This window comes from Diadema antillarum, unplaced genomic scaffold (genome assembly GCF_040938485.1).
Source record: "Diadema antillarum isolate AM-2024a unplaced genomic scaffold, OU_Dant_1.0 scf00000164, whole genome shotgun sequence".
Lineage (NCBI taxonomy): Eukaryota > Metazoa > Echinodermata > Echinoidea > Diadematoida > Diadematidae > Diadema > Diadema antillarum.
In genome coordinates, this window is record NW_027271053.1 from 10300 (window position 1) to 25902 (window position 15603).

General features: G+C 38.1%; 1 protein-coding gene across 1 annotated transcript; it reads left to right on the top strand.

The window, feature by feature from the left end:
* Window positions 1-736: 736 nt before the first annotated feature.
* LOC139722397 (receptor-type tyrosine-protein phosphatase T-like) lies at window positions 737-14963 on the top strand. Its single transcript, XM_071633704.1, has 10 exons — window positions 737-784; window positions 2083-2119; window positions 2764-2861; window positions 4230-4381; window positions 5016-5151; window positions 5374-5523; window positions 6436-6535; window positions 12808-12961; window positions 13254-13389; window positions 14892-14963. The coding sequence occupies exons 1-10, from the start codon at window positions 737-739 to the stop codon at window positions 14961-14963; spliced, it is 1083 nt and encodes a 360-aa protein (XP_071489805.1).
* Window positions 14964-15603: the final 640 nt, after the last annotated feature.

A 15603-nucleotide genomic window follows, 5' to 3' on the forward strand; every position in this document is an offset into this window, starting at 1 on the left:
TGTATGTGTTCATATTCCAAGTTGTACAATTGTAGAATATTAGATATGTTAAAAAAAAAAACACTTAAAACCATTAGGTAGCACGAGCAGCACAATCAAGACATTCTGTCAGTACAAGAAAGGTACATGACACATATCAAAGATTCAAAGATTCAAAGATTCAAATCATTTATTATCATGCACTAAGGCATAAAAATCTTTTCAACAGTCTCCATTTCAAAATTTCACATTAAAAGGAAAATAAGTATATATGTATACATAACTGAAACGACAAGTAACATAACACTAGACAAAGTATATCAAATACACATATCATAATAATAAAAGTATTGCACTTGGTCCCAGCACATGTACATGTTCTTTGTGGAATTCTTGAAATAGATATTTTTATAAAAAAGCTGCTTTATTGTATTCTATCTAGTAACAGGGCATCTCACAAGAAATGCGATTCGGTTCCTGGGCACACGATTTCTTTTCTCTGTACATCATCCAATAATCTGTCACCGAGTTTAGGGCATGATTGTTGTTTTTTTTTCTCTCTCTCATAAATATTAATCAATGATTCTCAGCCATGGTTTGGAGATCTGACAATAATTTAAAGGAACAGCTTGGAAAAGACGTGTCCCATTTCCTGTTTCAATTTAACAAGCCGATTGAATAAGAACATTTGTTCCAGATGTTTGAACGTAGTTTTTTTTTTCGTACAGACGACCATTCTCTGGTTAAACTGGACCCAATGGAGAGCGAACCTCATTCTCAATACATCAATGCCAGTTTCATCGACGTAAGTCATAAGCCTTATATTCTCTGGTGATCCGAAAATGAAATAGGTTTGCTATTCCACGGGTTCGTTATTGCGAAGCACACAATTCTCTTTACCTTGGGTGGTTATTCTGAAAATATAAAAGGGTTCGTTAATCCAAAAATGAAATAAGGTTCGTTATACCGAAGGTTCTCTAAAGTTGAAAGTGAAATAGAGTTCGTTATTCCTAAAATTCCTTAATCAGAAAAAGAAATAAGGGTCATAATTCCGAAGGTTCGTTGTTCCGAAAATTGAATAAGGTTCGTTTATCCGAAAAAGAGAATAAAATATTGCGAAGAATGGCTCATCTTGAGGTGGCATACTACGGAGGAATAGAAGCACTCCTGTTTTAATCAGTAACACAATTCCAATTACGATTGTATTCCGGTTCGTCTGTAAGTATTTGTATCGTCTGTGTTTACACTTACATGTATACATGTCTGTGTGGTTGTGGGTGTGGGTGGGTGTGTGTGTGTGTTTTATTTAATTTTCATCGGTAAATACTTAATCATTTTGTTTCCTCATAGCAATATCGTATCTTTTCGCTAAATGAAATTATTTCTTTTTCGGAATTACGAACCAGATTTAATTTTCGGATTAACGAACCTTGCGTCATTTTCGGATTGATCAATGAACCTTCGAAATTAGGAACCTTACCTCACTTTCGGACTAACGTCCCTCCATAAAAAAAAAACGAAAGTTTTTTCGTTTTCACATCAACGACCCTAATTTCATTTTTGGATCAACGAACGCTTATTCATTCTCGGTATTACGAACCTTCGGAATAACGAACCTTCAGAATAGCGAACTGTATACAACCGTATTTTCTCTGCGATGATACATAAACTGTTCAAAAGTTAAAATCAAGAAAAGAAAAAGCAAGTAAGCCGCCTGCCAGTGCTACTGGCCATTTTTTTAAGAAGAGAGAAATTGGCTTTCAAATTGATGAGGAAAATTTAGCCTTTCAGTAAACCAGGAGACGGGTAAGACATCAAACTTCCGATTTTTGAAGCCCTATCAAATTTTTATATCAAGACTTGTCGAACATGAATTGTTGTCGTTCCCCATAATTTACACCAGATATAGCCATACAGTATTTTGTTCCAACCTGACATCCCGACTCCTAAAAGGAATGGATAACAGCACGTGTTTGTTTGTTTGTTTGTTTGTTTGTTTGTCTGTCTGTCTGTCTGTCTGTTTGTTCGTTCGTTCGATCGATTGTTTTCGTTACGGAACAGATTGATAACATCTGTAATCTTCACAATTCCATTGTTTCACAGGGATTCAAGGGAAAGAGAAATTATATTGCCGCCCAAGGTATGAATTGATATCTTAGTGCATAATGACTTAAATCATTTGCAATGAATGTTTGACGCTTGTTTAGTTTTACAACTCACTTGAAATCTACATCTTGGAGGTATTGGTACGTATTATTTTTCTCCTGAGTAGATTGTTACAATTAATTTATGCATGAATACATTGTGTTTCTCACCTTAAATGTGACATTCTGAAGCCATCTTACGAGCTGCTTTGAGATCAAATCTATATAGATACATATTAAAAGACCGTTGCAACCACTCACAAAAACAACAAAGGAACCGAAATTGAAGAGAAGAATCTAATTTAAATGGGTTCCTTTGAGATTTTGAACGATTAATACTTAAATAACTCCATTTTACTATCGATAAGATTACAAATAACATATTCTGTAATTATTACTTTTTATACATAACGATAAAATTACATCCAGACGAGTTCTTGAAAGAAAGTGATTTTTCAATCAAGAGTTTTGCGGTCTTCTTAGCAATGACACGCATCAGAAAAGATAGTGCTACTTCCGGTAGTCATTATTCTCTGGTGAAAGCGCGTATGTTGCAGAGTTTACGTCAAACCTAGATTGATGAAAGCATCAATGTTGCAACAGTGTAATTTATGCTCTCTTACCTGTGATCATCTTTCAGGGCCAAACTCGGCCTCGATAGACGATTTCTGGCGAATGGTATGGCAATATGACTGCAGAAAGATCGTGATGTTGACAAAGTGCGTCGAGAGTGGAAAGGTAGTATTTTTTATTTATTTAACATTCATCATTCAATTTTTAATTGTATCCCCCCCCCCCAGAACCAGATAAGCAAAGGAAAATATACCATAGTTTCAAATTTACATAAGCAAATTTCAAATATATTTATCAAACTGAGAAAACAACTTAGCATTTTTATTTTGAAAGTTCTCTCCGTTTGTAACACGACTACAATACTGTATGTAATACGTAGAAACCATTTCTTTCTTCAAAACTAATTTAGTTAGAAATAAAAACATTTTTCATTATAGGTTTGCATACCGCTTTTTGTATCTGTATTTTGCTTTCCTAGGGAAAAAAAAATCTTTTCATTATCAAGTTCAGCCCATCAAATTTCTCTAACGTCAGATGTCTCTCACTTTCATAATTTGTGCCATGTTGAAGAATAGTTGATAAGAAACTTATAAATATCATCGAAAAGTTATTGTTCCCTTTTCTAAACAAGAAAAACAACATAAAACAACGCACACATTCCATTCTCATTTTGTTGGTGTGTGTGTGTGTGTGTGTGTGAGTGTGTGTGTAGAAGTACATTTTGTTCTTTGTTTGTTCTTTGTAATAATGTCACCTCGCATTCTTCATATCATACAGAATAAATGCGACAAGTATTGGCCGGACAGCACGGCTACTTACAGAAGCATATCTGTTGAAAAGACAACAGAAGATGTTCATTCACATTACATTATAAGAGAGTTCAGCGTGAAGGTAAAATGTTTCTTACTTCTTTCACGTTTCAAAATTTGTTGCTCGTCTAAAATACATACTTCAGCTAAATCTTTAAGCTCCAACGTAATCAGGGGCAGATCCAGGAATTTCGTAAAGGGGGCGCAAAAATATTTCTGGTGCCACATCCGGGTTTCATTTGTTTTCCCTTTTTATTTCTTTTATTCTAAACAAAAAAGAAATGGCTGCCCGCTCCCTCTCGATCCGCCACTGGTAATATATTTAAACTAACAACCGCCCGCCATGCTGCTCGAAGCCTTTCATTATAGATCTAGTTTTGAAACGTATCAATACGTGAATATTGTGATGAGTCAGCATCTAAGCTCTTTAATGCATCGTGAGAATAACATTGGCATGTGCTTATCCGACGGATCCTGTAATCCTCACATATTTGATGCAAAGTTTTGATTGTAGTGTTTTGCTACTAATTCATATCACGCAGTTAATACTTTGCCTCAGTGATACAGACAAGAAAAAAAAAAGATAATTGCATTGTAGTTGCTCTGCTTTCATATTTGACATTGTGGGTTTGTTTTGACGGGGGTTTTGTTCTCAGATACATCAGCTCAAACGTAATTGTGCAATTAAATCATAACTCATTTTTTTTACCACTGTTTGCCACAGCGAAACGGTTCAAGGCGAACAGTTGTACAATTCCACTACACCTCTTGGCCTGACATGGGAGTACCAGAATATGCCACGCCCCTTGTGAAGTTCATTCGGGTTATTAAGGAGCATAAGGCTGGAGAGTTAGAACCAACCATCGTACATGGCAGGTAAAGATGATGTTTTGGGGTCGTTGTTGTTGGGTTGTTGTTGTTGTTGTTGTTGTTGTTGTTGTTGTTGTTTTCAGTTTAGTTGTGTTTTTTGTTTTTTGTTTGTATTTTGCCTGAAAACATTCTTTTAAATGACTGGTTTTAAGACTGGCTTGATTTTAATTGTGTTATCGTGTACGTGGTTCCATATCTCACACCGTAGTCATTTATTGTGCTCTGCGTCTAGAATAAATCTGTTCATATTAATATTGGCACTTGATCCCTTTATGGACTGCATTATTAATTTACTTGTGCTTCCAATGATTTAAACGAAGCTATATTTACAACCAAATACTTATGTGGTATTTAGAGAAATCAGGCATACACAGTAATCACCAACAAACCTAGACCCTTCCAAGATTTGAGCAGTTTGTTTGTTTTTTCTACGAAAACTGGTCCCTCTGTTATTTCTTTTGGTTGAAAACGGCACCGTATATGTACGGGAGCAAAGGGCATAAGGAGATTTATGCAAAAAAAAAAAAATGTGCTTACTTCATTCAAGGTATTCAACAACATGTACGGAAATGAAATATACATCTTAGACTGCATGTCACATAAGGCTAATTTTCCAAATGACATGATTTATTCTCAAAAGTACCGGTGTAGGAAGGACGGGAACCTTCATCACGTTGGACGCCATGCTGGATCAAGCCGAAGAGGAGGGTGTGGTCGACATCTACAGCTTTGTCAAAAACATGAGAGAGCAGAGGATAAAGATGGTCCAAGTAGCCGTAAGTTGCGAACCCCATTCCCCCAAAATGCTGTTTATTCTGGTAAGATAGTTGACTTGTAAAAACTAATAATCTACGTCCCCGTATATAACACGATCGTAATTTCGCTTTCGTCCCCATGCTGAAAGCAACACTTTTTTTCGGGCCCTGTGTATTACTTTGAAGATTGATATACTTGCAATAGAAAGCATTAATTTTCGATTTCCACGTTGTTATTTCCAGGAGCAATACGAGTTCATCTTCGAGACCTTGATGGAGACGTTCACTTGTGGTGACACCAGCATCACACATGATGACTTTCACCAGGTCTACCCTTCCCTCAGCCTTCCCAGCCCGGACACGGGAGCGTCGGTCTTACAAGAGCAGTTTGCCGTGAGTGGAGCAATGTACAATTTTCCCTTAAACTTTTTAATATACCAAACAACTCTCATAGATCTGGAGACGAGATTATAACAAACAAACAAGAAACATACACAAAAACACAAACAATCTGTACAGGGGGTAACTGAACATTGTTTTTCAGGATGCTATAAGGGACGAAATATCCTCAAATAGCATAAAGAGAAAGAAAGAAATAGAGGAAAGAATGAAATCATTGACTTTTTAAGTTTAAATCATGTGCTACGTGAAATAGGTGTTTCATTGCTGTCTGAAAAGAATCGACTGAGGAGATAGTGCGAATATGTACAGGAAGTTTGTTCCATAGAAAGGAACGTGCATGAACAAAAGACCTGTCACCCCACATGGTTTTTGTTCAAAACATGATGTGAAATTATGAAAATCGTCTAGACTTCCGCTTTGATAATTATTCTCTTCACGCCACTGCAGTGCACTGCCTCACTTAGAGGCAGTTTAAGGGTCTTGTTTACCTTTGGGATGTAAAAAATATTCAACATATCACTTTTGATGCATGTGTGTAGGTCAGCTGTATCACAAAACATCCTACCATATAAGATTATTGAAATAAAGCCTGAAATAATATAGAAGATATCACTATTTTTTCTCATTAAATCATAACTGTAGACGGTTTAGTTTCCCACATTTTCATTATAACTGTTGTTCACATTTTGTATATTTAAAAATACTTATCATTGATTACACTGGGTTCAAATTTTTACATTGATTGTTTCTATCCTTAACTAACATTTTTGAACTATTTTGAAGCACTAATGCTGGGTTTTTATTTCACCTACAAATGGTGAATTATGCCTTCAATCAAAATAATCCAACGGTGAACAACGTATAGTTGTGCTGTTTATTTTGTATTGTTCTGTGTCTCAAAAGCACCTTGACACTCACACTGTGAAGCCAGAGGACAATGACCACCAGGCAGCAAAGGATCCTGCTAATATCAACAAGAACAGATACCAAGATAAGATCCCAAGTAAGTCATAGACTCATAACAAGCTTAACGTCTTACAATCCACGAAATAATATGTTTGATTGACCTTTTTTTTAATTTATGGCAGAAATGACTATCACACAAATTCCAAATAAGGTCATTGGGAGAATTTAAAAAAAATGATGTTATGTAATGCTACTTGAGATGTTGGTTTCTTCGTGTGCTTAAGTGTAGGATGACTTTTAATAGATTATCATCCCTTCCGGGTTATGCACTGCTAACACGGTGACTAAAGCAATTATCTAAAAATTGGCAGTCTCTGTGCATATCAATGCATGCCATCGGTAAACAATAACACGAGTAGGCCCTATAGTAAACTGACAGCCAATAGGCTGTCTGAGGCTTGCCCGTGAGGAGAGTGGATTGTACCGGTGGATTGGGCTTGTCTTAATATAATATCCTAAATACAGATGATTGTATCCTTCTATTCAATTCAATTAAATTTAATTCAACTTTATTTTCATTTCCATTAAATAAACACGGAAAATTATATACAACGCATTAACAGAACATATTTGTAATAATTTCAAAAACATACATTAACAAAATACATGTGATCATGAGTAACAACATAATTACATTTTTAAGGTATATGCATATGCATGTACAAGGATGGGAATGGAAATGGAGGGTCCCACTAAAAAGCCAAGCTTGTATGATATGGGACCCTCAGAAATACATAAGAGAACGAATAATGACTTCATTAAACTACAAACAAACAGATATATGAAACAAAATCAAAGAAACCAATGTCAACTGACATAAAATGAAAGAACGGGAAGGAACGAAAAAGAAGAAAGGAAAAAGGAGGGGGAAAAAGGGAACAAAAGAAAAAAAAATGAAACTGCAACACACGCCATCATTGAAACAAGCAAACTGGATTCCATGATGTAGGAGTAATAAGACGCACCCTGGAATGATATTGCGAAGAATTCGGTCCATATACCGGAAAGAATGCAGAAGAGCGGACATATAAAAAGGCATAATTATTCAAAACATGCCATTTAGGGAAAACACCTACAATGCATCATTATGAATATCTTTAAGTTAGACAGATATATGGTCAGCATTTACTGACATGTCAGTAGCTTATGCACACATTTACAGCAATGAATAAATAAATAGATAAATAAATACATAAATGAGTAAATAAATAAAGTTCTTCCTGGTCCTGGTAACCAGAAGGTATGCCGGACGTTTGGACGTCTTATAGCAACAATTTGCAGTTTAATTTTGAAGATTGTTTTTTGCTTTTTGTGACAAAATTGTATCTTTTTAGGTGAAATTGATACCATGTCACCATACATGCATACATCTCTTCGACTTCATATCTCTTATGCGGATTTGATTTTGATTTAACCGTTATTCCGTGTAAACTATACACTTAACATTTTAGCGGACAAGTCGATGCCGTGTCTCCGTACCGCAGTAGAAAATGGAACCAACTACATCAACGCATCTTTCTTACCTGTGAGTATGATGGTATCTCAATGTCTGTTATGCATAATTGTCACCTGAATAAAAAAAAAAAATCATCATGGTAAGAAAATTTTTCAGAGATAACGCATTGACATTCTTCTGTATTTCTAATACCAAATCAGGGTTTATAATGGGGTTGATGATTCATTTGTAACACAAGCAATGGCGTTTTCCCCTCGTCCAATGATTTTTTTTCTTTCGTATATATAAAAACACATTAATATTTGTTTTCCTTTCATTGTTCACGTCTCATCAGGAAGGTGAAAAGAAAAACCTCGGTTTTATTTTTTTTTCTGGTCACTTTCCTGGTTTCATTACAGTCTCCAGCAACAGGTCGCAAAGTGTTAACACATGTATTTTCTTGTTTATCAACTAGAATAACTATATGGCGTTAATCCAGCACTTTCTATTGCTTCATTTTCATAGCATTTTTATCTACTAACTTAGGTACAGATGATTACTGTTGTAGCGTAGCAGATGTTCAAGTATGCAAATAAATTCTTGACAGATGTATAGCGATCATCGTCATCTACCGTATTGTCTATTTGAATCAGGGTGGTGGGACCCTCCCCGTTTAAATCTTCCGTGAAGACATATTGACATTTGCACATCAATCCATATGGTTTATGTAGTGTGTTGTATGTGAACCGGAATGTAATTTGTCAATGTGCTTTGTGTGGGGGAAGGTGGGTGTGTGCGTATGTGTGTCAGTGTCTGTGTGAAATAGCTGATAGTCAATCAAAAACGAAAACTAAAAAAAAAAAACTCTTAGGAAACATCAGTCTGTTGTAACGCGCTATAGCAGCTTTATTCCCCTTCTCTTGTTGTTTTTTCAGGGGTACATGAAAAATGACGCTTTTATAGGCACTCAGACACCACTTCCTCACACAGTAGTGGCTTTCTGGAGACTGGTCTACGATTATAACATCACTACCATTGTCATGTTAAATGGACGGCCTTCTGAACATCCGGTAAACCTTCCATTAATGTATATATAATGGAGATAATCATCTGCAAGTGTGTTTTTACGTTTGTGTGTATGAACATTGTTGCAGAATATACTGATGTAAATGTTACGCATGTATCTATCAGAGATTGATTTGCTTTGATTTTCTGTGCAGCATATTCGAAAAAAAAAGTCTAATCTTTGCATTTCTTTTAGAGTATGGCCCAATATTGGCCTGAAAAGAGCCAAGTGAAGGTGACTTACGGCCCGTTTGCTGTCTCTCTCGTGGATGAGGAGCTTGGTGTGAACATTACCAGCCGGACGCTTCACCTCACTCTCAGGTAAAGTAATCATTATTTTCCAACTGCAAATGTTTCCATTCGGATATGACCAACTTTCTATGAAATTCATCAAATAATTTAGTTCTAATGTGGAGGCACAATAGTTATATAGCCGTCTTTAGCCGAAGGAAGAGGATAGTCATGAATTTTATGATTAGTTTGTTGTTGTTGTCGTTGTTTTGCTTTTGTCTGTTTATTTGTTCGCCAAAATTTATTCCAGAAGGTTACTTTAACAAAGTGAAAGGGCGATGTTTTATTTTGATTGTTTTGTTTTGTTTTGTACGGCAATCACTTTCCTTATCAAGAGGTTAACCTGTTTGAAATAGATTATACATGTATTCCTATCGAAAGAGAACACCTACAAGTACAACAAGCACAAGCACTCAAGATGTTTTAGCAAGGATGAAGCAAGACACGGTAAAACTCAAATCAGCGATACCGAGCATTACGAAAATCAAACTTGACGAAAAAAACTCAAACCTAACGACGCAAAAGTTGCCAACGAACTTTTGAGTGCATTATTTCACAGTGTCAAACCAAGGAGGTTGAAGAGATGGAGTAACAACATAGTTATTTCCGTTGATCTATGTTCGAAGCCGCCGCTCAAAAATATTTGAAGCATATGCCAAACAGGATCTGCCGCGCCGATACAAAGACAATTGACTCGTGTCTCATTGCATAATCACCAGCCACTTTCAAAGGAAGATATGTCTTTGTGATGGTAATTACTTTTCGCCATCCCTTCTCATAAAAGTTAGGTGGTACAGACACGAGGATGAGCGAACGGAAATTGAGGAAAAAATGCTGAAATGAAGATGAAAATTACTCGACTGGGCATACACGGGCACCAATCTGATATATCTATCAATAAAGAATTATACTTGAAGATTATTACATATTATGCCCCAGTCACATATAAACACGGATGCTCAAGGATCTACACGGTGATCCGGGGAGATCCGGGGACGTCCGGGATTTTGGTATGACTGTACACATGGTATCAACACGGCAGCTACACGGACAATGCCCCAATCACATAATTATAAACACGGATGCTCTTAAGGATTTACACGGTGATCCGGGGAGATCCGGGATTTTGGTATGACTGTACACACGGTATCAACACGGCAGCTACACGGATAAGGCCGGAAGAGCGCGGCGTCTACACGGACAAACACGGCATCTACACGGATCACCACGGCATCTACACGGCAGCCACACGGACCACCCCGGATTGCTCTGCCAACACGGCAATCCCCGGATAACGCCGGATGTTTTTGACCTCCAAAAGTTGCCGTGTTGGCCTCCCGGCGTCAACACGGATCTCTCCCCGGATCAGATCCGGGGTGGTCCGGGGTGGTCCGGGATGTCTATGTGACTGGGCCATTAGGCCGGAAGAGCGCGGCGTCTACACGGACAAACACGGCATCTACACGGATCAACACGGCAGCTACTCGGCTCAATACGGCAGCTACACGGCAGCCACAGGGACCACCCCGGATTGCTCTGCCAACACGGCAATCCCCGGATGACGCTGGATGTTTTTGACCTCCAAAAGTTGCCGTGTTGGCCTCCCGGTGCCAACGCGGATCTCTCCCCGGATCAGATCCGGGGTGGTCCGGGGTGATCCGGGATGTCTATGTGACTGGGGCATCAGTTTCATTGGGGAAATTAAGTCGAAAAGTGATAAAACCAGCTTTCCAGGATGGTACAGTTTTAAACATTTTCACATAATACAGCTCTGATTTACACTTTTGCGCAAATTTCTGAACGGAATTGACTTTTGTTTTACATGCTTTATCATTAAGTGAAATTTCATTTCATTTAATAAGTAAATAAGCAAAATATGGCCAACATTATGATGAAAGTAATTTAAGTAATATTCTTTCCAAAAATACGGGTGTTTTTAATAAACTGAAGAATGTTTTTCCAAGTCAAATCCTGCTTAATCTTTATTCTACTTTGATTACTCCGTACCTTAATTATGGTATTCTTGTTTGGGGGAATGCACCTAGAAATCTTCTTGACATATTGTTCCGTGTTCAAAAACGCGCCATCAGAAATATTAACCATGTTGGATATTTGTCCCACACGAATGATTTATTTTTCAAGAATAAGATACTGAAAACATCAGATATATTTAGTTACAACGTCGGCATATTTATGTATAAATTTTCTGCCAAGGAGTTACCGGATGTTTTCACTTGCATGTTCAGGAAAAACTATTTGATTCATAATCATCCTACCCGCCAAAGTGACGCATTTCACCTTCCACATACTCGAACAATTTTCGCTAAAAAAAACCCGATAATATATACGGGCCCTAGATATTGGAATGACCTCTCCCCCGAAATAACAAGCTGCTCGTCTTGATATTCCTTTAAACGCAAATTAAAAGAGTCTTTATTACGCGTTTTCAAATCAGCCCGATGTTTCGAAATAGCGCGCTATTTTGCTGACTATTTTCTGCGAAAAATATCTCAAGCTTGGATTTTTATCGGGCTGATGTGAAAACGCCTTTCGAGTGCATATCTTGCAGACACTGAATAATTGTAATGTCTTATGTAATATTGTGGTATGTTATTGTCCGATCAAACATTCTTGTCAACACGCTGCAGATTCCATTTTGGGTCTTGCTGTCAGGCTCTCCGAATTCATCATTATCAATTCCACATTCTACTTCGCTTCCCTCTCTTCCTCTTTCCCTCTTTCTCTCAGTAACTTTCTATACAGAGCTTGACGGCAGGCACCAAATGGCTTGATAGCTGTACACGTGTCTTACTGATCATATCCTGGCGTGGCTTTAATGCAACAACAGTTTATAGTGTATATACCAAAGTAGGCTTTATGATTATGCAAATTTAATCATGTTGTACTTCTGAAACCAATGATAGCTCGGTCACAGTAATAGTTCACATTTTAGTTTTGTTTTTTTTTTTCTTATTTGGCACCCTTACATCATCTGGTCTTATCTACTATCCGTTCTCCGTTTCTTTTTCACAAACACTGATTACTCGGGGCTTACAGCCAAACAAGCTTGCTTTCATGTAGGTCCCGTCATACTTTTCTTTGATCAACCCATCTCGATTTCGAATTGACCAGTTATTACATATAATTACTGTGTTATCATCAGGTATATTGTTTGTGTTTTGCACATTGTTTACAAGGTGAAAGAACTTGTTTGATTTCTGTTATAATGTCCATAAATGAGAAGTATGGAAATAAAATGAATTGAATTGAAAATGAATTGAATTGAAAACGTTCAAAATGAATCTTCAGATTGCTCAGCAAGACGGCGGCTTGGAACATCGATCATCAAAGGCACAAGTGCACCTGTGGAATTCTTTTGCACATCAATAGAAATCTGGCAACTGTTTGAATAATTACAGCCAGTTGGAACTCCATGTATAAAACCTCCTCGATCAAACCCTGTTGTGTGTGCTTATTTGCTTTGTTTTCTGTGTGTAAAATACACTGTACACAGTCAGGTGAGCGAATCGTACACCAGCTAGAGCTGACAACGTGGTCACTTGCTGCGGATGTCGCCTCATGTCCTGAGTCTGTCGCAGAGCTGTATCGGAGAGCCAACGGCTTGAAGGACGCCAGCGACGGCGAAGACGCTCCCATCTTGGTGCACTGCAGGTGACATCACGCTCTTTCCTTTAGTATAACCCATGTCTTTCAATTCAACTCTTGATCTTTCTCTGCCAATTGCATTTTAATTCGAATGCTGAATTTCTTTTCGCCTTACATCAAATTCACGTGAAGCTTGATATAACTGGTTAATGTCTTATTTGGCATTTAAGCTACCTGAAAAGAAACACATAAAAGATCAGTATAATGTAACGACCTTTTTAACTTACCAGGTAACAAAATTCAACACAAAAGTCCAAGAAATGTTTGCAATCTGTGATTGCCATTATATTGCAAACAGTGATGGGGAAGGAGCAACAGGATCCTTCATTGCCGTCTCATCCGTGATCGATAGGATAGAATCCGAGAAGGTGATCGATGTCTTCCAAGCCTGTAAGAAACTGAGGACCGTGAGACAGGGGGCTGTAGCATCGCTGGTAAGCCGCCTTTATCTCCCAAGCCGTCAGAGTCAGACCCCGTTTACAGTGCGAGGCTCGGCCGCGGCTCGACCGCGGCCGAGCCCGCCTTCATTTCTGTGTAAACGCGCAAAAGGCCAAATGCGGGGCCAAAATTGGCCGCGCATTTGGCCACGCTCTGGAGGTGGTCTCGGCCGCGGCCAAGCCGCGGTCGAGCCCGGCCTTTTCTCAGAGTAAACGCAAACTGGGCCAAATGCGCGGCCAATTTTAGTCTGGCTTCCAAACCCTCTGCCCGTACTTTTCGCTATTCAGGATATCAACCCCCTCAACGTCGAAAACTAGTATAGTTTAAGGTGGTTTTGTCTTGCAAAGGATTGTTCCTTCGGAAAAGGCCTTTGCCCGAACGGCGACTTCGTCGCCACGGAATCCAGTTGGCAAAGGGTCTGAAAACCAGACTATACCAAATTGCGTTTGTTTACAAGCAGAGCGCCACTACGACAAAATATTGAAAGGTTTGAATTAAAAGCGCGGCCGAGCCCGGCAGTGTAAACGGACAAAATTGCGGGGCTCGGCCCCGCAATTGAGGCTGGGCTCGGCCGCGGCTCGGCCCAGCCCCGCACTGTAAACGGGGTCTAATACTGAGTACCAGGCCTGCTATTCAAGCCTTGTTTAGAAGGTCCAAAGTAAAGGCTCATCCTGCGAATGCGAATGTTAATGCCGCCGTTATTGTTTTTTAAAGATAGCATCAGTTTTTTTCTTCTGGGAAATCAAAAAAAAAGAAAAAAAGAACATGTTACTATCATCATACAGATGATGTTCCTGGGCGACAATTTCTTGCGAAATGCTTTTCTCAGGCTAGTTAAAACAAATTATGATTCTACTTTGACATTTAATTTTTGAGATGTATTTGTTTGTTCCTGCACAGAAACTATCGAGGCAATTGAATAGAACTCTCCTATCGTTACAGTAACTTCCGAATCTGAGTAGGCCATGTTTATATCGTTCTGTGTTCTTGTATGTGTGTACGTGTTGTGTAAATCTATGTAGATAAGCCTACGTATGGCTTGAAGGAGTACAATAATCTGCTACAAGCGTATACGTTTGCTTGTTCGGCCACAAGATTTCTTGGTTTATTTCTGCATTGAAATAAGCAATTCTATCGTGACTGATTTCTTCATTTGAAATTGAATGTGAAGTGACTTCATTTTAAGCTATTCTCGTATCCACCTATTGACCGGGTACATCCGTTAATACAATAAGCAAAACGTGCACTAAAAAGGTTAACAGAAAAATAAAACCCGAGTGATCAAAATGTTTACTTTGTGTGCAGCAATGGTCGAATCACTTCAATGTATTTAGAGCTTCAAGAAGCAAGATTTTCATTAATTTTCGACAAGTGAAATCACGTTACGTTAAAATACAATATGCATTTGCATAAATGACTTCTATTTGAAAGCGCATTAACGTCATTACAATGTAGGTGTTTTCTACCAGCAACTCTTTGACTTTTTATGTTTTTGCAGGCGCAATACGAGTTCATTCACGCTGTAGTCAAGTCGTATCTTGACTCAACAGAAATGTATATGAACTTCTGAGCACACAGTACGCGACGCTTGTACCAGGGCTGGCTATCTCTGCGGGTTTAACTCGTCGACTCACCTTTGTCTTATTCTTGCTAATCCAGTTCATCGATAGGACCATTAATTGCTACTTATAGGCAAAACTTTAATACAATGACTGATTAAGTGATATAATCTTTAAAAAAAAAAATTATACAACAGATATACCGCATCAAACCACATGAGTGTGGTTTGTGAGACTTAATTGATGAATGTATGGTAATATGTAGAGCAGTCACGTAGAAAAGTAGATAATCTCATATATATGTACATGTACGATGTATGTGTTCGCGTGTAAATAATGCGCTGTTATAAACGATCTGCTTTAATTACTCCTCTGTAGCCGTAATACAATAATCTTGTAGTGGCCTCCGTGCGTTAAGAACATTTGTGACACAAAGATGATGATTATCGGAAACGGACTGAATGGGTTAAAGAACGCGTAAGCACGAAGCCCATCAGCCCGCTCTAAATCAAGTTCGAATGAGGATATTAAAGAGGTGGTGAAACACATTATCAAATGCAATCTTCTTCCACCACCCACTCACTGAAAAGACATCATGCTTTCGGTTGTATCAAAAATATCCAGTATAATTATCAACTTCTTCAAGAGTCT